The sequence below is a fragment of the Periplaneta americana genome, chromosome 12, assembly GCF_040183065.1.
Source record: "Periplaneta americana isolate PAMFEO1 chromosome 12, P.americana_PAMFEO1_priV1, whole genome shotgun sequence".
NCBI classification, from domain to species: Eukaryota; Metazoa; Arthropoda; class Insecta; order Blattodea; family Blattidae; genus Periplaneta; species Periplaneta americana.
In genome coordinates this window covers 160,785,301-160,812,501 of record NC_091128.1, presented here as the reverse complement: position 1 = coordinate 160,812,501, position 27,201 = coordinate 160,785,301, and the positions used below count along the sequence as shown (strand labels likewise).

At 36.0% G+C, this 27,201-nt stretch overlaps 1 protein-coding gene across 3 annotated transcripts in view; it reads left to right on the top strand.

The window, feature by feature from the left end:
• The first annotated feature begins 773 nt into the window (after window positions 1–773).
• LOC138711073 (Golgi resident protein GCP60) overlaps window positions 774–27,201 on the top strand; it is a 48,125-nt gene continuing 21,697 nt past the window's right edge. Inside the window, exons 1-4 of one of the 3 annotated variants that reach the window (XM_069842382.1) lie at window positions 775–1,201; window positions 3,566–3,707; window positions 3,809–3,949; window positions 12,875–12,979. In XM_069842382.1, coding sequence (XP_069698483.1) covers window positions 1,012–1,201; window positions 3,566–3,707; window positions 3,809–3,949; window positions 12,875–12,979 — 578 coding nt within the window. In that variant the 5' untranslated portion in view covers window positions 775–1,011. Of the gene's footprint in view, window positions 1,202–3,565; window positions 3,708–3,808; window positions 3,950–12,874; window positions 12,980–27,201 lie in introns of all 3 variants that reach the window. The other 2 variants (XM_069842383.1, XM_069842384.1) reach the window with 2 other exon arrangements.

The window sequence follows — 27,201 nt, the reverse complement described above, 5'->3', positions numbered from 1 at the left end:
TCGCATTAAACCTCGCTCTCCAAATCAGTACTTATATGGGTAGTTTCCAACAAATAATGCTACAACATTTTTGTCGTTCTTTGATAACAGAGAAGATAGCACAAAAACTTGTGCTTGTCAGACTTAACCTCAACAAACGACATACAGACATTGTAACTAAACCACTCATTACCATTTACGACTTTAACCTTTGTATAGAATCAGCTGATCAATTAATTAATAATAGTATGCGTACTTTATGACTTTGTAGAATGTTTATAAAACAGAATTAGTCAACTAATGGTGAAATAAACCATAAAGCGGGAATGAATATTACAGATTATTAAATACTTACTATAACATTACAGATGATTGGCCAGTCTTACAAATGTTGATATTAAAGTTCGCGCCACCGCAAGGATTTCAATTTCCAACCACGTGAGAGTTTCAAGTACCAACTTCATCCAACGAAGTTCCAAGTATAACATAAAGAACAACGAGAACAGTGTAACTACAGCTGTCGTTGGTTCATCGGAACAAGCTCCGACGTTCCGACTGTTATCTCGGAGTCGGAACATACCTTGTGCAACGCGGTACTGCGAGCCCGCAACAGCTGGGCAAGTGAGCAGCTCGGAGTCGGAACACTGTTATTTCGGAACAGGAGGTTCCGACCTACTGTTCATTTTTGCAACAGTTCCGAGACCGGAACAGTTCCAAAATAACTGTTGTGTTATTTTTTACCCATCTCTACCAACAACATCGTACGAACAGATTGCGCGAAATATCCCGCCGGAAGCAGTGATGAAGGCGAATTTATTAACTGTTAAGAAATTTCTTTCATTAGCATAGTATTAAATAAAATTAAACTCCTTAACAACTGTCAGGTGTAATTGTAACGCATAAAATTGTAGAGTATACATTGAACTAAAATAAATAGCGAAGACAAGCATTTAAATTGCAGAGCAATTTCACATCACAACTTCAATCTCAAACGCCTCAATTCAGTACTGCAATGTGCACCGGTATACGTGTATGACAATGGCGACTGACAGGGATGTTTCTCAAGTAGATGGTCATTTAGATCGGTTGAGTATTGCTTCAGAGGATAGTTTTAACCGCTCAAATATAGACGGTGATGCTAGTAAAGAAGATGAAGAATCGCTGGGGAATTGGGGATTCCGGCTGAATGATTTGTATCGTCTTGCTTTACGATTTTATAAAGGTAAGCCAGAAGTCATTGTACCTTTGTATTATAACTTTTCACATTATCTTGCTTGACCTACTGGTTATATATGTTATTTTAATTCTTTTTTACAACAAGTAAACTTGTGAAAACCAACAATAACAGTAAGATGAAGCTTTTTATTGACTTTGAAGAAAGTAACTTTTCCAAGGACAGATTCAAAAAGTAGTTGCAACATTTTTTTTTTTTTTTTTTCGTTTTTTCAGCAATGGTTTTTGCAAGATTTGTACATTGTATGTACATTTGTCTTTAATATCAGGACAGTACCATTACTACAAAAAACAAAGGATTTTATGTACTGTGGCGCGTTCCCGAGATTGTCAAGTAGGCTAAAGATCCAACCTAACATAACCGTATAGGCCTAGACAGTAGCCTAGATTTAAAACATTTGAGTGTTACGACGCATTAGTATATGTTAATTTAGTATTGTGAGCCATCTTACACAAAATTTGTCGACTCATTGTTTATTTTATATGTTGACAAGTGGTAATCTCTAATGAAATGTGTTATGAAATGACAGATGTATAAGTGATCAAAATTTTTTCGTATTTGAAGTCATTTTACACTTTGTTCGATTTCGTTGGTCTCTACATCACCACAATAATACGATTGTTTTTCTGTATAGTACCGGTAAATAGGCGCGAAGTGGCTGGAAATTGTGTTAGCGATTCCTTGAACATTTATTCTGTAAATTTAATTTCTTGTTTTTCTTTGTTATTTACTATAGTGAATTAAAGAATTTGCGTGACACATGAGTACAGCCGAACGTGGAACTGATTTTGTTATATCATGCAGCCAGTGAGCAGAAAGCATTAATGCTCTGTTTCCATGACGATCAATATACTATTGCCATTTATAGTGATGAACTGACATTCAACTATTTTAACACATTTTTCTAGTGTCAAAAATTGCTGCAATATACAAGAAAAAGGGCCTTTGTTTATTAATTTGCTTATACTTGTTTTTCATAAGTAGGGCATCTCCTGTTGCTATAAAAACAGACGTATTTAAAAAGTTGACGCATTGCGTGTCCCTATACAAGCAGTCCAGAAGCAAATATGAAAACTTTGGATGAATATCAGTTGGTTTAGTCCCCTTAGAACAAGTTATGGTTAGGCTTGTGTTTCCTTGTGAGTTATAAGACATCACTCATTCTGCAGCACAGTGTTTATAGTACAATAAGTTGCAGGGTAACTTAGTATTTCTTTATTATAGCGTTACCACGTTAAGGTACAAATGTATTCACATTCTTCGGTCCTAGACGAGTCATAGATATCATAAAAAGAAATTGAGTGCCGCCACAAATTTCACACCCAGAATAAGGGTTGAAAGTTGCTGTGAAAGTGGGGACCGATGGAGAGATGTGGGCAGGAGGGATCACTCCGTCGAGGTGGAAGGGGTAGACGGCTGTGAGGGACAACACATAAGCTCATTTCCATTCATATCCTTACTGATCACAGAGAAAAAGCGAGATTAGGTTAGTTTAGACTTTTTGTATGCCTTGCATATACTTATAGTTATCTAAGAATGTGCCCTTTCTTCCAAGGTATACCAAAAGCCTAAACTAACCGAGTCTAACCTGTTACTGATTCAACCTTACGAAAACTCGCTGTGGTTGAATCACTGACAGGTTAGGTTAGTTTAGGTCAGCCTTGGGTACATAGGGGAAGGGAAAGGGAACGCAGAAACCCCCATCCATATCCTTTTCAATTACACCGCCTTATAAACAAATACACAGTAAGTACTGTGCATCAGTGGTGGATTTCAGGCGACCAGTGAGAGCCGAGAGTTCATAAAAGCTATGGTGCCCACTTTATACAATCCATCACTGAACAATGCTTGCCTTCCTGTCTACTCTTATCTGGCCAAAACATTATTGTCTCAGCTGGGGAAGGTGGATTGTGTAGTTTAGTGACTCAATTGAGTTATTAGTGCCTAGGTCTGGTTTAGGCTTTTGCTATGTCTTGTATCTTATATACTCACAATTTTATTGCCTAAGAATGTGCCCTTTCTTTCAAGGTGTTCCAAAAGTCTAAACTAACCTAACCTAACACTGTTTCCATCTTACGAAACAAGCTTTTTCTCTGTGAACCAGTAGGGAAACGCAAGAAAATGAGATGCAGGTGCTTCTCCTCCCTGTTGCCTACCCCTTCCGTCTTGAGTATGACTGTTCTTCTCGCCTACTGTTGCCCATCATGCTTTGCTTCTGCACTCTTCCCCAACCCCTATTAATAGTTCTTGTGATCCAAATTGATGATGTGTTAGGTCTAAAAAAAAATACATCTGTACATCGTTGCCATTGCTGCAATAAGCTATAAAGATTTTTTTTTTCTTTTTTCACAGAAAAAGAAGGCAAAGCCGTACATCTCTCATATGAAGACAAGTTGAAACTCGTTGCTTACACATGTCAAGTGAGCCATGGGAAGTTCAACCCAGAAACACTGCCTCCATTAGGGGTACTGGATGTGATCGGGCGAGACAGAAGGTGCGTAACTAGCATTTGTTATTAATTTATTGTGTGCTTTGATGTGCAAGCGTGCATTTGCATCTGAAGTGTGTTCTCCTATCGTGTTACCTTATCCACAGATTGGCATGGCAGGCTCTTGGAAATGCTAGTCGGGATGAAGCCATGTTGGGCTTTGTTGAACTCATGGACAGGCTGTGCCCTTTATTCAAACCCTTTGTTGAGGCACATAAGTGGGATGTGGAGGAGCGTGAACGACTGGCGTGAGTAGCAACCAACACTCTGTTAATACCTCATTCCATACAAGAAGACTCCGCATATCAACAGACATAACGCAAAATCCTTTCGCGCCCCAACCGCTGATTGCTCCTAGTTTGTGCTGGAAAATGAGGCATGCATTGACAGTTGTGAAGCAATGACAGATGATGTGACATAACAGATAATTATTTGAAGCTAACAACCTAATATAAAGTATTGAATGCATGCAGGATTTTTACAAGAATATCTTACATTATGAAGCATCCACATTCAGTAACAGATTATTTCTAAAAGATTTTCCCTTATCATGTTTTAAGCCTGAATTACTGGCAACTGATTCAGCCATTATAGCTTGCGCTATTACTGTATATGCGCCGAAGGATGTTACCAGCATACAATAGCACTGATACTGTATTATAATACAATACTTGGAGCAAACAGTAATAGAAACTGATTAACCGACCATCAAACTGCTTTAAATATCGTATTTCCTTCTCGTGTTTGAAAAATAGTAAGGCCCGTAACACACTTGAAGAGTTTTCGCTAGCGAGAAATGTGTTGCGAGAAAGAGGCGAAGAGCCTTCCTCCACACACTTGGCGAGTTCTCGCTATCACAGATCACATATGATCATCTATGCACAGCGTTCATGCAGGAAGCATTTTTCTGATTATAGTAATGACTCGTTGGGAGAAATATTATAGGTTATGTATTTACGTATATTGTCGTATTTAAATATAGGCTATAACCTGTAAGTATATTGTCGTACTTTACAAATTACGTACGAATGCTATGTTGAATCTGAGTATTCAGATGATGAGGAAATGGAGTTACATGAACATATTTTGTTAATGAAAAGAAAAAGTAGGCCTAAAATTGAAGCCAGAAATATCTGAAAATCACATTGTATCTTACGAAAATAAGGGCGAGTTTTCTGGTTTCGATTTGAATGATGATATGTTTAGGCGTTATTTCAGGTTGAATGGACCTCAGTTTTTTGCCATTCATGATATGATGGAGGATTCTTTGCTATGTTCTGATTAAAATTATGTAAATTGTTAAGACATGCAGATACATTATTTCAAATGTTTAATTAATACTATTAAATCTCATCAAAATAAAATATAGCTGTATTTATTTTCAGATAGTCTGATATTTGTCTCCAGATTTCTTCTTTCAGTTTTGTGTTTTTATAGTTTTCATCCCGTGTATCATATAAATAGGTCTATGGGTGACATCGTACAAGTTCGATAAGTTTCTCACTGCAATTATCAGCCATCTTTCCTCGTTTTCAAATAAAAACAATACAATTCATCGCCACCTGTGGTATCTTTCTCTACATTCAATCGTCATAAAGAGTATAAATGTCAAACATCTTTGATAAATATGTCAAGAAAATTTGCTGAGCTACCGATTCCCGCGAGAAACTCGTGCGAGGTTTTTGCCTCGAACGAGAATCTCTTCCAGTTTGTGGACGTCCATTTGAATCCATGTTATCAATCTTTGAATTTTCTCGAAACGCATTTCTTGCTAGCGAAAACTCTTCAAGTGTGTTATGGGCCTAAGTTTGCCATTAAGACTTTGAAAATATATAAGAGGTGTGCTTTCAGATAGGGAACTAGTATTAATGTCACATTGTAGATTCCATAAAGAGGTTGAATAATTTCAAGGGAAAAATTGTTCTGGAGCCAGGTATCGAACCCGGGACCTGTGGCTAAGTGCACCAACGCTCTACCAATTGAGCTATCCAGGAATTCTACCAGACACCGACTCAATTTTTCCCTTTATATCCACATACTTTAAAGTGGGCTGACAGACTGTCAAACATCCAACATTGAATGCACACAAATTCAGTGTGACTTGGATTGTGGTTTTCTGTTAATGAACAGTGACATGTATTATGGAATACCCGACCCCGGAACAATTTTTTCTTGAAATTATTGAAATCATCTTCACAGGGAGCTATACTTGAAAGGTAGATTTGCATAAAGAGGTTCTTCATCCTGCAGCCAATTGGAAGGGCTTCAGATGTGTATGTTTATTTATATGCGGAGTTTTTTTGTATGGAATGGAGATTAGTAATCTAATTATAAATGTCATTAAGCTTAATTACTACCTTTTTAAATATGAAACATATTCTTTATTTAAGCATCGGGCTTTTATACATCCAAGATCAGCAATGCAAGTATAGTTGCTATATGTCCCGATCATGGATTTTCCGGGACTGTACCAGAATTGAGATCTGTATTCTGGCATCCCAAAAATAATTCTCAGGGCACACAAATATCCCAGTTTTTAGGAAACAAAAAAGAAAATAAAAAGATACAGTTTTCTTTCTTTTTGCATGATTGGATTTTCTTCAATTTATGGGTATGGCAACTCAAAAAAGTTAAAAATAAATGACTTGTAAATACAGTATATACAACATTGGATTTAAGTTCACGATACAACTAGGTTCATATTAAATGAAACATCTGTTTCATTGATATGTCAGGGATAAAGTGTTTTGCTCTAGTCTGGATATTGTTATTATCAATATTAGTTTTTGTTTCCATCTGCCTTTTGCTTCAGAGTTCAATATTTGAAATTAGTTTTCTGTAACAATATTGCCTTCCACTAAATTCCTCAGTAATTTTAGAATCACAATAATGTTAACAAGAAAATTAACATTTCTTGTTGGCAAGCCTTGTTTTTCTTCATTACCAATTATATCAGATATGCATCACTGGAAAATCTTGAAAAATATTGATAAAATAGAAAATTATGAGTTGGAAATGTTGTATTATCTATTATTTGCTACAAATAAATTGGTATGTTAGTGAATAATTTTAGTTTAAAATATTTTAACTTCCTATACGTTATGCAATGATCATGTGTTTGCTGAACCAGGGACTGCTTGTGCACTTTTTTAAATCTCTCAATCAGTTGTTTAGTATTGAACATAAAATGAACGTGATTTTTAAGATAACTGCATTTATATGCGTAGTTCGTGTGTTTCAGTGATAACAGACCTGATTTGATTTGCATTGGCACCAAAAAGTCTGTGTTGTTTAATTTATAAGAATAGGTCTAAAGCCTATATCCAGCCTTTTTGGTTAAGTAGCCTACTGTGATTGTTTTAAAGTTTCATGTCATTTTATATTTACTACATCAATTTGAGGAAGTTATGGTATTTTTGTTTCTTTTTCATTTTGCACATTTTAAAGATTAGAAGAAAAAACACTGATTCAATATGAAAAACTTATCAGATTACCAGGAAACAATTGGCATTCATACAGTCCTCTCTGTAGATTGAAAACTCAAAAAAGTTTCATATCCATTGTTCAAGAATTAAAACAGAAAATCAATATCCCAAATTTAAAAGAAAACTTACAAATTAAACCAAACCCTTTAACTCTATTAAATATAGAATATAATCTAAATTTAACAGAAGAAATACTGAAATCAGAAGTAAACACTGAAATACTGAAACAATTGTCTTTAGAGACAATTAATATTAGGTACCCTCCACAAAACTGGCTTCATTTATACACCGACGGATCCTTGATCTCCAGAGAACAAGGTGCCGGTGCAGGTGTTACGTGCTGTCTCTTCTCACTTTATAGATCACTTGGATATGGAACAACAAGTTTTGATGATGAACTCATTGCAATAAGTGAATGTCTCAGGAATCTGCTATGCCACATCAATAAATTTAGGAATGCAGTTATATTGTCAGACTCCAAAGCAGCTATTCTATCAATAGTCTCTAAACACACACCTTCATCTCAAAGAGCAGAAATAACTAAAATGCTCTCTCAATTAATATCACTCAATAAAAGAATTGTATTCCAATGGATTTTTGGGATTTCCATCCACGTCATGTTCAGTGAAGAAACCTCTCAATTGAAGCATCCTGGGAAACGAGAATGCGGATGCATTAGCAAAGAAGGGCAGCACTGCTACTTACAGACCTGTTACTAAATCTACGTATTACTCTGTGAAGAGATTTATTAAATCTACATACTTAGACTTCAACAAACAAACTTTGATAACTCAATCCCAAGGGAAAAAATGGAACTCTCTGCATCAAAATCCACAGTCAATTCCCGATTTACCACGAAAATCGTCTGTAGCTGCATTTAGATTGGCAACAGTAATAATAATAATAATAATAATAATAATAATAATAATAATAATAATGATGATGATAATAATAATAACAACCATACCAGTAATAATAACAAGATGATGATAATAATAATGGTAATAATAACTATACTGGTAGTAATAATAATAATAATAATAATAATAACAACAATAACAGCAAAATGTGTGTAATACCTACCCACTTCACTTGAGTGATTTGGGTTCCGCATACTGCGGATAGATGGCAGGATTGTGACCCATTTTCGAGTTGCGCACCATTTCGGCAGGCCACGTTATGCATTATGTGTTGCTGAAGAGTTATGTTTGGCTAAACACCTGCATAGAATTGGAATATATCAGTCCCCTAACTGCCCATTGTGCAACTCAAACCAAGAAATGGATTCGGAACACCTCAAAATCTGTGCTTCAGTGGCTGACCATGATATTATTGTCAAACGCCTGGCATTAGAAAACAATAACAACAACAACATTTTAAAGATGAAAGTAAAGTGTCCTAGATTTTCACTTTTTAAATATGGCAACCCTAAATGCAAGGATTGCAGCACACTGGTTTATAAGAAAGCATCTGTCAGTATATTTCGTCTTACAGTAAGCTGCAGGACAGATTTTCTAAAGACAGTTTGGTTTCTCTTGGCACATCCATTCCAACACAATTAAAAATCATTGCGTCATATCTTTATAATCTGTGATTAGTCTCTGTAGCCTAAAGGGATTTTAATACAGAATTATCTTATCTTGCTCTGAGTCACCTCGCACTGAAAAGAAATATGTTGCCGTGTTTGTGGAATGTATGCCACGATAATGAAGGAATTGTTATGGTAACTTTCACGTTATTACCAATACCATCTTCCTATTCTTCTTTTTTTACCACCACTAAAACTATATTCACATCACGGCCAAGTCTGTTTCTACCCCACCCAACCCCCATTACTATCTCTATCATCATCACCTCCTGATCACCACCACCACCACCACCACCACCACCACCACCATTCTCATCACCATAGGGAGGAAATTCGTACCAAAACAGTAGATTTCAGTTGAGTACAGTGAGGAGTATACTACTAAACATACTAAAGTACTGTTTTTTTTTTCTTCAGAAGAGTGAATTTTTTAAGCAGGTCTTCTCTAGATCCTAATTTCCCCCCCCCCCCCCCCCAGAAAATTTCTCAAAGGTCATGTTGAAGTTGACATGAACAGTTTCTAAACTATTTTGGATTTTTGGGATTTCCATCCACGTCATGTTCAGTGAAGAAACCTCTCAATTGAAGCATTACTTCCAGGACATAGGCAGTTAAAATTCTGGAGTTGTGCATAGGGAATCATTTAAAAAAAAAAAATCCATTCAATTTTGAGAAAAAAAAGGTAATTTCCTAGTACCCGGTACTCATTACATAGATCGCTTTTGTGTTTACACAGTGGTTCCTTTCTGAAAAGAAAAACAATAAAAATATTTTCTTTTGTCGGAAATGAACTACAACCTAAACTAACCTAACCTAACAACACATTATTATAGATGACGATAAAAATATTTTCTTTTGTCGGAAATGAACTACAACCTAAACTAACCTAACCTAACCTAAGAACACATTATTGTAGATAACGATAAAAATATTTTCTTTTGTCGGAAATGAACTACAACCTAAACAAAACTAACCTAACCTAACCTAAGCTAAGAACACATTCAAAAATATATTAAAAACTGACTAGAATCACATCGAGTAACAAACTATTAAAGTTCTTTTCAGAAAGGAGCCACTGTGTAAACATAAAACGGATCTATGTAACGAGTACCGGGTACTAGGAAACTACCGAAAAAAGTAGCATTTTCTTAATTCCACTTCGTCATTTTCTCTCGTCACATAACCTATGTCTTCAAGCAAGAAATTTCATCAAATAAGCTATCTTCAAGTCAAGGCCATCTGTGTTTGAAGAAAAATAATGGACTCACTGCCTCTTCAAATTGTTCTCTTTCTAGAGGAAGCCTCAGCAATTTCATTGATATCTTATCTTGTGAACTAATAATCGAGGCACTGGAATATTCAACAGAATTTTCGTAAAATTCATGAGCGACACTGAGGATTCTGTTGTGAAATAGCTAAGAGCCATTTCTTCTGAAGATGCTCGAAAGTTGCTTAATTAATGGTGGAATAAATTTATCTTCTTTCCTGGAGTTCAGTTTTTGTATAAACTTCCATAACAACTTAAGACTCAACTGCAGTTACGACCTCCTTGAGTTTTGATAATAGCATCATGAAAATGCGGCAAAATTGCATTAGCAAAATTTATCACAGCAGTGTGCAAAGATCATTAAATCATATTAATAATTAATAATGAAAATCCGGGGATATCTGGGAAAAAATGTAAAATCTGGGGACAGAAACCAAAATTCGGGGACGTCTGCTAACCATAAACTATGAGAATCTTTGTCTGACAATGGGCTCCATAATTAATATCGTTTTGCAGCTAATTAAAATTGCAGATAGTTTTCTTTAAGAAGGTAGACAAAACTTTTGATAATTTTATATAAATTCAATCTTCTTAATGTATCCAGCTGTTTGCTGACAACATAAAGTCCACTATAGTCCACTGTAGTCTATTCAGTTGTTGTGTTTCAGAAGAAATGAGGGGTATTTTGACTGGTGTTCATTATAGATGCCTGTTGCTAGTAGCCAGAGTTGGGGTGTAGTCAATATATACTGGAGGGCTATGTCTTCTGCAACCGGTATTGATGATAATTTTATATAAAAATATAATAAAAAATATGAAAGGTAGAAAATATAATTTACTTAGATAATATGGAAGGTGAATTCTGCTAATTTGATGTTCTACTTTGGGACTCTTTTCATCTTAAAAAATTAGTCCCCCCCCCCCCAAATGTTTTATTTATTTACTCTATGTATTATATTTTTAATCAAAGTTGCATATTGAAAATGTAATTAATTATATTTCATTACCCAAATAAAAACCAAATGACCTGGAAATGTACAAAAACCTGCCCAGACATGTTCAAACATTTTTAACAAGAGCCAGAACAGGTCACATTGTCACACAGTTGTACCTACACCGATTTCACATTTCTGATAATCCTACTTGTCTGTGGTGTAATAATCATGATGATCTGGAACACATTCTTCTATACTGTCCATCCATAAACCACAAAAGAAGTAAATTAAAATCATCAGTACCAGTTCCAGAAGAGACAGTCCTGCAGTATATATTGACTACACCCCACCTCTGGCTACTAGCAACAGGCATCTATAATGAACACCGATCAAAATACCCCTCATTTCTCATGAAAACAACAACTGAATAGACTACAGTGGACTATAGTGGACTTTATGTTGTCAGCAAACAGCTGGATACATTAAGAAGATTGATTACCCAAATAATTTTTATTTTCTTTCTTTTTGTCGAAAAATTTCATTTCTACGTAATTTTCTTATTCGTCTGCACTGAATTCCAATTCAAGAAAGTTGCTGTCACTTTCCATCTTAACCTTTAAGTTGTGATGCGAAAGGTGTAAACAGTCGATCCTGTCTTTCTTTAATATGTATTGAGGAGACGTTGGTGATCATATTTATAAATTCGTTAATCTTCGATGCTACTTACCTATTAGAGTTCTACGAAATGTTTATTTGGCCATTATTCAGTCTATCATTCAATATGGTATAATTGTTTGGGGTGGAAGTACAAAAATTAATCTTAGTCCATTAAATTTACTACAAAAACGAATAATTAAAATTTGTTTGAAGAAACGTTTCGATTATCCAACTAAATTAATTTATTCTGAATTTAATGTATTTAATATTGAACAAATTTATAAGTATACACTGTTAAAGTTTTATCATAAAAATCGTAATAAGTTTGTATTACAGACACACAATTATGACACAAGACGAAATATTAATTCAACATTAGTAGAACCTAAATGTCTCACATCTGCTGGTCTAAAGCATAGCATAAATTTTGGCCCTCGGTTGTACAATGCTTTAACTAAATTACACCCAGAACTTCTAACATGTAACCCACTAACATATAACAAGAAAATTAGAAACGTGTTAATATCTTCAATTTGATTAAATAAATTTATAGCCTATGTGTATGAATTAATCAACCTATATTATATTTGTATTCTATAATTTTGAAATATATGTTAGTCCTACTTTTCACGTGCGATATTATTCTTCTCTAGTGTTAATATTATATTATATAATTCCATTGCCGCTGTAATTATATTTTAGTTCCTATTTTATTTTACTTATTTATTTTTATTATTATTATTTTTTATTTTAATATTATATCTGAACTGCGACCGAGCACGAGCGCTGCTCATTCAGTCTCAAATTTTGTTAATACTACTGTCCCTTTTTTTTATATTGCTTGTATTATTTTATTTCTATTTCTCTTGTTTGTTTTGTAATTATATTCTTTATTCTGTATATTTAATTTAAATAAAATAAATAAATATGCGTATGTCAGAGACACTCGCCAGTACAAGCCTCAATCCACTGACTACTTCTGATTGTTCTGGATCTGTGTCAAAAGTTTGTTGGAACGTCTGACTGAAGTACATGTTCCTGGTTCGGAACTGGTTTGGACGAGTATGTTGGAACACCTTTCCTGTAGTGCACATACTCACAATGGTTACTGACTGTTGTTGGAACGAACTTGTAGAATTAAAAAATGCTAAACATGATCATCAAAACTGCCTGTCTTCTGCTCTTGAAATTCCTATAATGCTTGAAGTTGTAATTCTGAGTTTGTATGTATTTCATTACAGTCGTGAAGAAGAGGCAGCTCGTGAGGAGGAGGCAGCTCAACTGAGGTTGGAGGAGGAGGCAAGGAGGCGTGAGGAGGAGGACCGAGCCAAGCAGGAGGCTCAGAGGTCAGTTCACACAAATGCATGCTTGTCATTTCTCGTAAATATCCTGTCCCTCCGTCCTAATTCTGTACAATGCATGAATAGTTCAGGATGTCTTTTTTATATAGAATATACCTTCTGACTATATAACAACTGTTATCTTGTAAAGCAGTGTTCCCTTGCCAGGTAAATTAATGGTTAATTTCTAATATTTAAATGTTGTATCCCAACATAACAAGTTTGAATGACAACCCCATTCTTGTATGCATGTCGGGTAGCATGAAAAATGTTTAGCAAAACAGCAGATATTGTTGTCTTGTGATGTTGGAAATTTCAACACTAACATTATCTAAATTGGACAGAGTTACACAACAAGAGACCGGCTAGCAAAATGACTTTTTTTTTTATACAGTTATTTATAGTTGCGACGCTGTTATTCCCGGCGTGACTTCTCCTCTTTGCTTACGTCTTAGGAAGTGAAGGCTCTATAAAGTCTAGGTAGGTACTGTCATTGCAAGTTATCTTGAACCTTACATCCCCTAAGTCTGTCTTTGGAACTGCTCGGTACGGCGTGTACTCATCAACGTAACGACACGGCAAGGAAGCCCCTCCCTCGGGTAACGTGACTCTTTTCAGAAAACGTTGGTTCTTTTACCTTACGGCTCTCTACTGTAAAAGAACTTGGTTCAATACAGACATCATCTTCTCTCGATACTCCAGTTTTGAGAGGAGAACATAGTTTCGTAGCAAGCTTTAATTAACCTGTAATGAGTAAGTATTTAAATATAATCGTGTTTACACTCCTCGCTCATCCGAGCTGGGGACCGGCAATGGAGGAGTTACTACAGCTACTTCTGTACATTATATAGGACTGCATGACTTACACCTTCAGCTAATATGTACATATTCTTATAACAATATTTTACAGGCTTATTATTTGAATTTACATTAATTTACAATTATACACAATCCATATCCCTATCATTGCTGCCATCATCGCTTGTTCCAAAATTAATTATTTCGCCAATGGCCTCATCCATTTGGAATTATCTTCTTAATCGTAGACTATGTACTACTTTCTGAACACGATATAATTCTTCGATTGTATCCCGAATAACATGTTGATTGAAGTCGTCCACTTCAACTTTACACAAGTCTAATTCTGGAATGAAATAATATGTTTAGTAGAACTATAAGAAAATAATGACTTGCAATAGTAATTCATTATGTCGCTCTCAATACACACACTATTGTACATAACTATCATAGCAATAATTTCTAAACATTACATAACTATTCTTTCCCGAGTAGTGTGAGGTCCATTCGGTTGTAATTCAGTATTATTTTTAATTCTCTTCACGGAACTAATACTTTTGCCAGAGTATTTAGCCGCTCTCTCATATTCCTTAGCAAGAGGTTCCAGCAAATATTTGTTTAATTTTTCCTCCTCGCAATGCTTAATTTTATTATATTTGCGATAATTTCTCTTTCTCGGCTGTGGATAACAGCATTACTTTTTCTCCGCGGTGGTGTGATTTCACCATAATTACTACCCTGTGGTTGCTGCTCCATGGTAACACTACTGGTACGCAGTGAAGGAAATAGTACATTGTTTCTTGACAAGAGATTATGCTGCGGAGCATGCGCAAACAACTCAGTTGGCTCCACCCGCGTTACGCGGTTTCTTCCCTCTGCCCCTCTGTCCCCGCTCAGAAGGTTCAAGATAACTTGCAATAACAGTAGTATCATTCGCCATTTTTGTTCTTTTGTTGCCGAGCTACCATACGAGGAATCTATTTGTCGCACTGTTAAACATCATGTCGTAGCTCCTATGATAATAAATCAAACACACTGTAATTGAGCGGCAAATAACGTCTTCATGTGCTTTCAGCGAACGCCAACGAAAGAGCTAAAATGGCGGGCGATTATATTAAGTATTTATCGAGCCTTAAGAAATGAATAACATCTTCCTCAGCTAATCACAAGACGCACAGGTTTAAATGTAGCCGACCTGCAATGCGATTGGCTGCCGGAAATTAGAGCGACGGGACTATAGTTGACTTTAAGAATAAACTCACAGTATCAATTTTGTTCAAATGCAACTGACTGTAAGCATGGAAGAAAATAATGTCAATACAAAATAGGGCATTTACAGTTGCCGGTCTCTTCTTTGGAATGAGAGGCACCATTCCAAAAATCTTTGTAAATTGGAGGGAAAAATACAAGCTGAAGAGAACTTCAAGATGCCGTCATCACCACTATAATAAAATTTTCAGTAGCGATATTTCACCAGCATCTTTATGGTGTGCACTCAATTTAAATTGTACTAGATGTCTTTTTTTGTTACATATCTAAATTTCTTTTATTTGAAACCTGTTTATATAATTTTTCATTTTAAATTTTATTGTGAGCTATTCTGTCTCGCAAGGCAACCCAAAATGTTGGGTCAATCTAATAAATTTATTTATTTATTTATTTATTTATTTATTTATTTATTTATTTATTTATTTATTTATTTATTTATTTATTTATTTCATCAATCTTTGTTCACGTCATGGCAGATTAGATGTATCGAGTTCTTAATCCACCATCACTCTCTATACAAATATAATAAAAACTAATACATATTGAACCTATAAGTATCCTCTGTTTACAATAATAATAATAATAATAATAATAATAATAATAATAGTAATAATAAACTAATAATAAGTATAGCTCTTGTATTTAAAACTCTTACTTTAGCTTTTTCACTTCTATACTCAATCTCTTAAGAATTATTCTGTTAACTTCATTGACTACTCTTTCGTAGTTTCTTATCGTGTGACTACTCAACATTTATAATTCCATCTCCGTTAGAGCTTTGACTTTCTCTTCCCATCTAATTTTAACTCTAAAAAGAAAATTTCCTAATTTACAGTATGCAGATTGCTGGCGTTTAGGTGACCATTTTTTATAAGCTACTATAGCGTTTATTTGTAGAAATTTTTTTATCCACCAAACTGTTTCTCAAATCATTCGTTGCCTGACACTTTAACGCAATACGCATTGCGTCTTCAGCTAGTCCACACAAAGGACATAATCTAATACAGTAGAACTTGGTTATAACGACATCCAAGGGACTTTAAAAATTATGTTGTTATAAACGAGTGTCGTGGTAACCGAAATTCACATTATCAATCTAGTGAGGTGGAAAATGAGAAATAACAAACTTAATTAGACTTATTTTAGATTTATGTATTGACTTTTAAGCCTACAATGAACATAATAAAATATACGAAGGCCTACAATTATAAATACAGTATTCTGTATTAAAACAGTTTGTTCAGTACTCACCACACTACTTTACTTAGAAGTGAAGTAATCAGTCATTTTACTCTGTTGTCTTCTACTTGCCCAATACACACTTTCTAGGGCTAACGTTATATGTTCATAATTTCTGTTGCAATTTCAGTGCTCCGTTCCCTAGCTTCATAGAACATGTTCATAATTCTAATGACTTCTAAAGCGTCACTCACTTCTTTTAGTGGCCATACTGCGTTAAAATGCGTGCACTTAGTGAAAACTTCCTGTCGAAACTGATCTAATACTGCATGAATTCGGGCAGGTTACAATGGTGTGGGGAATCCGTTTGCATTCCAGAGGTCTATGACAGAAGGGGACTGTAAAGAATTTGTCAGGGTCAGATTTTAACAAAATATTTCTTAAAATACTTTGTTTCTTAGAAAATCTTATTCCAAACTGAGGTTGAAAATTACGTTACATGTGAGGTAGACGCATATGCTTTTGTCGTATTAAGCAAGGTAGGAAAGCATATGTCCTATGGGGAATTAGTTGGGACCACAGAATATCTGACGTTATAGGCGAGGTGTCGCACAAAACGAGGTCGCTATAACCAAGTTCTACTGTAAATAAATGATGATGTAAATTTTCTAAGATAAAATAAATGTTGGTCTGTTGTCGTGAAATACAAAACAAAGAAAAAAACAACTGAGGAAGAATTAAAACTCAGTGTGGAAAATAAGCGACCATGTATTCAGGTAAAGTTAGTAGCAACTGTTTGCCTGCATACGATACCAAATCTCATTTTTTTTTACAAAATTCCTCAATGGTCTATTGTTGCAGAAATCCATTAACTTAGCTAGCATGCAAGGATTATTGGCATGTTCATTTTCCTTCATAAAGAATAATTGGGGATTGAAATCTGGGCATCAAGGTAGCAACAACCCTCATCCAGTTACAGAAATGTTGTTCAGTGAGGAATGAATAGCTGTGCAGGTTGTGTTACCCTTCATGGAATAGCTGAAGTTTTTGCTTTTTCCGTCAAGTCACTGAAGAATGTAGTCAATACGTCATTAACACATCATTAAAAATTTACTCTCGTGTCCTGAAACATAAAATTTATTACACACAAAATTCACAACTTCCTGTCATATAATCCTATGATTGAGGTTCTGGCTGATATATACCTCTATTATAAATACCCCTCATTTCTCGTGAAAAACAACAACTGAATAGACTACAGTGGACTATATGTTGTCAGCAAACAGCTGGATACATTACGAAGATTGATAAAATAATCCATGGCGCTACAGCCCGTGAAGGGCCTAGACCGACCAGCCGGCTGCTGGCCTCACGCCCACATGTCGAAGCAGAGGTGGACGATCATCCAACCAGAATGGAGGTATCGTGTGGTTAGCACGATGATCCTCCCAGCCGTTATAGCTGGCATTCGCAACCGGATTTCGCTACCTATCATAGCTCCCCAAGTGCATCACAATGCTGGGTGGGCACCGGTCCCATACACTGGCCGAAATTTCATGAGAAAATTTCTCCCCTCATGAGGACTCGAACCAGCACGCATTCCGTAACGCGAGTCCTAGGCAGGATGCCTTAGACCACGACGCCACGGCGTGGAACAAGAAGATTGATTGATACCTCTATTATCAGGCAGCACATCTCACTTGACGATATGTGTCAGAGGAAGAATAATTATTTGTAGGCATCTGAAGTCTGATTAGTGTCATATGTAGCTAGTCGGCGATGTATGCAATGGAGGGGGAAAGGAACTAGGCACCCTACCCCATTATCTCCTGACTTAGTTGCCTCATAAGTGGTGTCATCTTGGTATCATTTGTGAGGTTCAGATCTGTCTTTGGTTGGCATCTCCACGAAGCATGTTTATGAAGTATCATATATAAAAATTGTTTGTTTCGTAATATATATTCACTTGGCTTATCATATCAGTAACATATAGGTTATAGACACTGCCCACTGATAACAGCCCAATCTAAACACGGATGTGCACTGTGGAGTCTAGATTCTGTACCATGTTTGTCTTGATATATATAATAAATACGATATGCAACATGAAACATTCCACAGTGATGTGCAGTATCTGCTGCCTTAATGTAGACTCTCCTTTCAGAGATCACCCCTCAATTAAGGATTTTTACACAAAATAAACCCCTGAAATATTTTTGGAGACAGGGTGGGGTGGCCAATTCGAAATAATAATGAGATAAACACAATATTACAGGGCAAAGACATTGTCAGGTTTATAAAGTCAGCTAGACTCGCATGGTTGGGACATGTACACAAAATGGACGATGCAAAACTCCCAAAACATTTGTTGGATGGAAGAATACTGGGTGTGGCTAGACGAGGTAAACCTAGGAAAAGATGGTTCCAAGATATTTTGGATGATTTGAAGAGGTTACATATATGAAGAGTCCACTGCAAGAATGATGGATGTCACTTTCTTATCGAAAATGAACCAAGACTGTCAATGCATAGCTTAAGACATATAGAATGTACATAGAGAGTTATATGGCATTAACACTGATAGTCATTGTCCAGTAATGATCGGAAAATCACAGTTAAGCTTTGAGCGCTAAGCATTTCAAACTTTCAATTGCTTCTCCTGCAAAATGTATTCCAAATGACATCCATCATTCTTGCAGTGGACTCTTCATATCTGGTTGGTGTGAGAAAGTGAAAAGAACAGCTGAATGGAGGTGGATCGTTGAGGAAGCCAAAGCCCACACTGTGCTGTAGAGCTACTGAAGAAGAAGAGAACCATTTTTAAAAGCAAAAATATATATTTATTTCAATTCTTGGCCCACAGTTTTTACGTTAGAACAAAATTGTTAAGTGTGCTTAAATGTGACAGACTCATGTCAGTAGATTTACTGGCTTGTAAAAGAACTCCTGCTGGACAAAATTCCAGTACACTGGCGACACCGATATAGCCTTGGCAGTTGCGTCGTTAAATAATTTTTTTTTTACTACTGTAAATGTAAGTAAGAGTGTCCAGTTTACTGACTTTTTTTATATCTGGGAGTTCCACATTTGTGCCTAAGTACTAAAGTAGAAGTCTACAGCCTTAATTTAGAAGAAGAAGAAGAAGAAGAAATTTCATAATCTGAACTGTTACTGCTAGTAGTAGGGCAACAAGGTTTTTCACGATTAAAAATATGTAGAATGCAATTAATGCCAATACTTTTTTCATGTTTTGGATTGTTTTGGCAAAACTTCAGTATTATAAAAATCTTCATATTTTGCAAGAATTTTTTGTGTGTTGTCACAACAACCAAGGTTAACCTTGGAAGTAGCCAATCATCATTTGACACTTCCTGCTGTCTTTGTCCAAGCTGGCACATTATCAAACATATCACACTTGACTGACTGACCAGCTGATAGCAGTATTGTCCACGAAACTTATCTGGGCAGTTAAAAGAGACACGCACGAGCAGTAGAGAGGTCGCTTCTAGTGGAAGAGAGGAAGGAGAGGGGAGGATGATCTATGAGACATATGAAATACAATTGCTTGCTTAGTGTGATCGAAGAGTTCGTTGTACTTACAGTTGTGTATTATCTTATTATTATTATTTTACGGTATATTTATTAATATTATATGTTCTTGCAGTGTAGGCTTTCACGGCCGGAGTCTATAGATGTAGATTCATTTTCCGGGCTGAGAGGCCGTGGTCTATTAGTTGGTTTTATACCAGACGTTTCATCTGCAACTGCGGCAGACATCTTCAGTGGAGTGGTATCCGAGGTCGCAAGACTCTTCTCGGCGTACCTGAGGCAACTGTTCCTGTGTCTGGTTGTGCGGGCGTATTTATAGTGCGGCTCGCGGGCCGAGGCCTGTTGTCAGGACGAGACTGACAGAACATAATAGGAATTGCCGCCTAGGACAGATCGACAAATCGGCAGTGGCAGCACATGCCTATCAAGAGGGCGATCACAACATAAGATTCAAGGACACGGACATCTTGAGCACGACGACGCACTTCTTCCCCCGTCTACATAGAGAAGCGATCGAGATACATAAACATAACAACAACTTTAATCGCAAGGAAGAAGGCGTAAAGCTAAACAAGTGTTGGTACCCGGTCCTAAACAGAACAGATAAGAAGCCACTACAACAAAAGGACGGAACCCAGAACGGGAGCAGCGAACAAAGCGGCGCGGACCGCAGCGACAACAGGCCTCGACCCGCGAGCCGCACTATAAATACGCCCGCACAACCAGACACAGGATCAGTTGCCTCAGGTACGCCGAGAAGAGTCTTGCGACCTCGGATACCACTCCACTGAAGATGTCTGCCGCAGTTGCAGACGAAATGTCTGGTATAAAACCAACTAATAGACCACGGCCTCTCAGCCCGGAAAATGAATCTACATCTATTATATGTTCTAATAGAATATATTCATGAATTTCCTTATAAAAGTCTTTGAAACGCAATTTCTTCACAGTCATCCAATTTTTAACAAATTTTAACTTGTATTTAATTTTATGTGTGTATATATATATATATATATATATATATATATATATATATATAGACACACACACACACACACACTTAACATAACAGGTAAATCCATGGAAACAATCAAATGTAATGAAATATATGTGATTTTATTTTAAAGTTCAAGGGCGTGGTTCTGACCTGGTAACCTCCCCCTTGCGTACGCCCTGTAACAGATCTGTAGCTCTTCTACTGAAGAAACTTTATGTATCGCTTACTATCAGTAGTTCACTGTCAGATACGAATTGTTGTTGTTGTTTTCTAATGCCAGGCATTTGACAATAAAGTCATTTGACCTCTTGCACTCCAATATTTGTCAGAGATATTGTCATGGTTAGCCACTGACGCACAGATTTTTGAGATGTTCTGAATCCATTGCTTGATTTGAAGAGTGAAAATGGCAAGTTGTAGCCAATTTAAGTGAACACCATATTTTAATGTTTTGGTGGCTACTTCATTCACACACAACCCCCAGAATGTCTGGAGGACCACTCCTGCTGCTGGTCGACAGGTCCACTGGACCTAGCTGGGAGATCTTGTTGATCACCAGCTTTCCCTCCTTAAGCCACTGGCGGACGATTTTAGTACCATAGCAGGTCAGCACTAGGAACAGAAAAGTAGGAAGAGGAGGAAGGAAAGTGAAATGAACCCCTAGGCCTCGAAACCTCTAATACTGTCGGGGTCGAAGACAGTAAGAGTTCAGTCAGAGGACTGAATAGGAGAGGGTAAAGAGGGAATTAGGTATTGAATAGGGGAAAATTATACCAAATTTGGTCTTTAACTCATCAAGCTGACCAGTGCTAATTGATGAGTAGCCCCCTCCCTTTAGTTCAGCTTGTAAAATTATATATATTATTTTAATGTACCGAAGTACATATGATATTTCCATGCAGATATTCTGCGTCATCATACGATGAAAGAGTAATGGAATGGAGAAAAATTCTCTCCGGCGCCGGGATTTGAACCCGGGTTTTCAGCTCTACGTGCTGATGCTTTATCCACTAAGCCACACCGGATACCCACCCCGGCGTCGGACAGAATCGTCTCAGATTAAGTTCCAACTCTTGGGTTCCCTCTAGTGGCCATATGATGACGCAGAATATCTGCATGGAAATATCATATGTACTTCGGTACATTAAAAAAAATGTATATATGATATGCGTAAATCACTTCGTGATTTAAGACTGCGCTTATTCCGTCGGATCCCGGCCAACTAGTCACTCATAACGAGTGCACCTCAGCACATGTGTGGACTTCGGTCCTACGTTCATAGACATCTATGACGTAGTGCAGAGGGCGGCCACTAGAGGGAACCCAAGAGTTGGAACTTAATCTGAGACGATTCTGTCTGACGCCGGGGTGGGTATCCGATGTGGCTTAGTGGATAAAGCATCAGCACGTAGAGCTGAAAACCCGGGTTCAAATCCCAGCGCCGGAGAGAATTTTTCTCCATTACTCTTTCATTGTAAAATTATGCTTACTAACAGCTGCACCACGGGAAGGTAGGAATGGGACATTGGGTATTTGTCCAGGTTGGTTCCTTAAAGCCTTCAGGATTAATGGCTTTTCACCCTTTATTCGACAAATACCGTTTTGCAGCCAAATACGAATTGTAATAATTGGAGTTGTGATTATGCTGCATTGTACACAGACAAAAAAATGTAATTTATTTATATTTGTTATTTTGTGAATCCATGCACTTTCACCTACCATAACCAGTGGAATGCACTGAAAATAAATACCGAATGATGTTTTTGTAACTGTACGTACAACTGCTGCAGCGATGGTCAGGTAGCCAGCAGATAGCTACGGGGTAGTGAGAGAGCACTAGGGAACCCAGCTGCCTAGATAAGTTGCACGGACAGTAGCAGCAACTTGACGGTATTAACATGACAAGGGATCTGTAACCCGTGCGGCCAGCAAGCTGTCACAAATGGAAAAAAACTCTAATTCTACTAGAGTTCCGACCTTCAGCTTTACTGTCACCTAATTTGTTCTTTTTTTTGTGACTTCATGGGTTTTTCGTCGTAGAAAATAATATTACCTGACACAATGTGTAATTTTCTGCCAGAGAATATAAAAAAGTTACTTGTATTTTGTTGTAACCAGTGTTGAGTCCAGAGAGTTTAAGAAATATATATATATATATATATATATATATATATATATATATATATATATATATATATATTTTATTATTTAGTTCTCTTCAGTGTAAAAAAATTGAGTTACCTAGTTCTTGCATTCATATAAGAATTAGACAAACTGTTTAATTAAGCAGATTTATTATATTTTATTTGGTAACATAATTAAATGCAGACGAAGCTATTAATCTCTAAAGGCTTATTTTGTAAATGATGATGTAAACCTGCCACAGATTGGTTAGGAACGAAGATATTTTAGCATTAATTTAATGTTTTCCAGGTTATTATCGCTAAAACAGAGGATGCTTTACAAAGAGCCATTTATAATTTGCAAATAATCGCCTCAGATTTCAATATGGAAATCTCAAAAGAGAAAACAAAAGTCATGACATTTTCGGGAGAGAACCCAATTCCAAGTAAGATCATGATAAATAATACTTTAATTGAACGTGTTAATTCATTTAACTATTTAGGTTATAACCTCTCTTACATCACTGATGAAGATATGTCAAACAAAATATCTAAATTTATAAAAATCACTGGCGTAATTAACGCCGTCTTCAAATCCTCCCATGTCCAGAAACATACAAGGCTAAAGGTATATAAAACACTAGCTCGACCGGTCCTCACTTACGGTAGCGAGGCATGGACAATCAGAAAAGCTGATGAGCAAAGGCTGACGACAGCTGAAATGAGGTTCATGAGACGAACAGCGGGATGCTCTTTGCTGGAACACCGTAAAAATGTGGACATATTGCAGGAACTAAAAATGGATCCTATAGTTAATTTTGTTCAACAATATCGACTTCAGTGGAAAAAAACATGTCGAAAGGATGGATCGCACTAGATGGCCTAAACAGATTCTTACTTATGTACCAAGAGGAAAGAGGAAATTGGGAAGACCACGCAAGCGCTGGCATGAGACCGTAACAGATCCTGTAGGGTCTAATATGTGAAGGATATGATGATGATGATGATGATGATGATGATGATGATGATGATGATTATTTAATGTTTTCATATTTTGGCAAAATTTTCTTCGTGTTCTGCTGGTGTCTGTTGATAAAATTGCGGAACAGGGAATGCATTTGCAGCCAAGACCTTCGCATATGGCATCTTTATCCAGTGCCTTTGCTTATTCGACTCTCATTTCATAAACCTATGGCTGTCTTCAAAACAAAATTTTGCATGCCATACAAAAAAAACTAAATTATCTTACATTATATAGGCCCAGAAACAAAACTTGTCAAGATATATTCAAACACGTTATGAAGTGCAACAGTATTAGTGTAGTTAAAACACAATTAATTATAGACATTCACTTCCAATAGACAAAATTGAGATGTCTGAATATTGCAAACTCTAGATTATCTGAGCTAATCACTGGACAAACGCACATCTATAACTGAAAACATGGATAATACGATTTTTACTTTCGTATATAGTATTAGACATACAGCAGTGTGTTTAAAAATGCAATGTCAAACATTTAACACATTCAATTATGTCTTTTAACCATAGAATAAGCTAATGCAAAATTATAAAGTACTTAACATTTCCATTTAAATTCTTTCTTATGCAAATATGATATTTTAGGATCTTAAACTGCAGAGTGTCATTTTTTGCAGTGGGATAAAATGTTTCATGGAAATATCAATAATTATTTTCCTTTTAATATAAACTGTATTGAATAATAGTACATTATGCAACGAGCCTATAATGATAGTAATTAAGAAGCGAGTATGGATGTTTATGAAACAAGCGCAAGCGAGTTTCATAATTTTCATATGAGCTTCTTAATTACCATTATAGGCGAGTTTCATACGACGTTTTATGCTCGACCATATTTCTAACTTGAAATTATTCAGATGTATACATTTTATTTGTATCTGACAAGATTGGAACTGACCTTGTTCTAGGTCGTGAATTGTGAGATGTGCGCAGACGCGAAAGTATTGATTTTTTCCGAGGAATAATAATGTCATTGACCTTGATGTAATCCCGTTAAACTTGATGTAACCTTGATTATTGAATTCGACATTGAAAAACGAGATGACAAATTGAATTTATTTGAATATTATTTACAATTAACTTAACGCTAATTATTATAATAACAGAACATAACCTTCTGTGACAGTATTGGATTTCCAGCCTCCGTGACTTTTCGCTAATTCTCTTTCGATTGCATATCCGAGAATAATCGATACTTGCGGTTTTATAATGGTACAAAGCTGACTTTTCATTGGCTGAACACCTGTAAGCTGAGTTGTCATTGGCTGAACACCTGTACTTTAATGAGTAGGTGTACTTTAATGACCTGCATTAAAGGACTGCTACCGGGTGTATAATTACTACATTTCGACATGGTTGAGCATAAATACAATTACAACATACTATTGCCACACATTATGTATTATATTAATATTTCTATTACTTAAATTTTTATGATGGACAATTTTTCAATTGGTGACATAAAAAATTAACATATTTCTTAAAAATGATTCAGTCTTATTTTGTTTGTGAATTTATATTAATTAACCCTCCCAGGCCCAAGCTTTTCAGCACCTTCCTTTCACCAAGCAGGGTAGTTCAAATACCTCAGGAAATTTTTCTATATTTTCCACTGTTTGAAGCAATTTTTTTATATTTAATGACATTATATTACCTTTATCTATATATCTGTCCGTCTGTGTCTGCCTACCTACCTACATTTCTACCAGTCTATATCTATCTGTTTGGCTGTCCATCTGTCTGTCTGCTAGAGTCTGTCCTTCCATCCGTCTGCCCATACCTCTGTCTGCCTGTCTCTGTCAGTGCATCCTTGTGTCTGTCCGTATGTCTATCCATCCATCTGTCAGCCTGTCCATTTGTTTTAACTTTTAGGATATTTTTATGTAAATGTAAGGATAGTTTATTGGTCACTTTTAAGCTAATTTTAGGTCATCAACATCCGCCCCTTAGTCATGAAAATTCTAACCATATTCATTACAAATGGGCTTATGCTAACATGAGCAACATGATACTTCAAGTCAAGAATACTCAGTTTCATATCGACCATGAGAGGAAGTGCACATTTGATACAGTTATCAAGGTTACTTCCTTTCCGTAATCACAACCATTCAAAAATAGCGCATAAATTCCACGTCACTTATTTATTAATAAATACCACTAATATATATATATATATATATATATATATATATATATATATATATATATATACTAATATATACAGTCTGCTGTCCAAAAATCTGAAAGTTAGAATTTATAAAACAGTTATATTACCGGTTCTTCTGTATGGTTGTGAAACTTGGACTCTCACTCTGAGAGAGGAACGTAGGTTAAGGGTGTTTGGGAATAAGGTGCTTAGGAAAATATTGGGGCTAAGCGGGATGAAGTTACAGGAGAATGGAGAAAGTTACACAACGCAGAGCTGCACACATTGTATTCTTCACCTGACATAATTAGGAACGTTAAATCCAGACGTTTGAGATGGGCAGGGCATGTAGCACTTATGGGCGTATCCAGAAATGCATATAGTGTTAGTTGGGAGACCAGAGGGAAAAAGACCTTTAGGGAGGCCGAGACGTAGATGGGAGGATAATATTAAAATGGATTTGAGGGAGGTGGGGTGTGATGATAGAGACTGGATTAATCTTGCACAGAATAGGGACAATGGCGGGCTTATGTGAGGGCGGCAATGAACCTTCGGGTTCCTTAAAAGCCATTTGTAAGTAAGTAATATATACAGGGTGATTAACGAGGATTTACCGTCCCTTACAGAGCTCATTTCCGAAGTATTCTGAGGAAAAAAATGTCATATAAATACAGTATTTGTTCTAATCTCAATATTTTCAGAGTTACACTAATTTGAAATTGTTTGTAATATACCGGTGTCATTATTCTTGAGTTTTAAGGGTAAAAGAATATTATAGACAAAGAATGAACTATTCAGGAGTATCATTTCTTTAATTAACTAGTATCCTAAAGCTAGAAATGTGTTGTGAATTTCATAGCTGCTTCGTACAAGTTTTTTTTTTTTTTTTTTTTTTTTCGATTTTTTACTACAAAATTATATTTTCTTACATATTTATCACGACAATTTTTACAAATCACGCCACTCTTGTAAATTCTTCAAGACTGTACATTAGGATGGATAACTAACTGTAATGAATCAAGTTCTTAAAGTCGTATGATTTGTAACAATTTTTGTGATAAGTGCTTAAGAATGATGTCAATTTTAGTTACAAATTGAAAAACAAAATAATGGGTTGGGGACAACT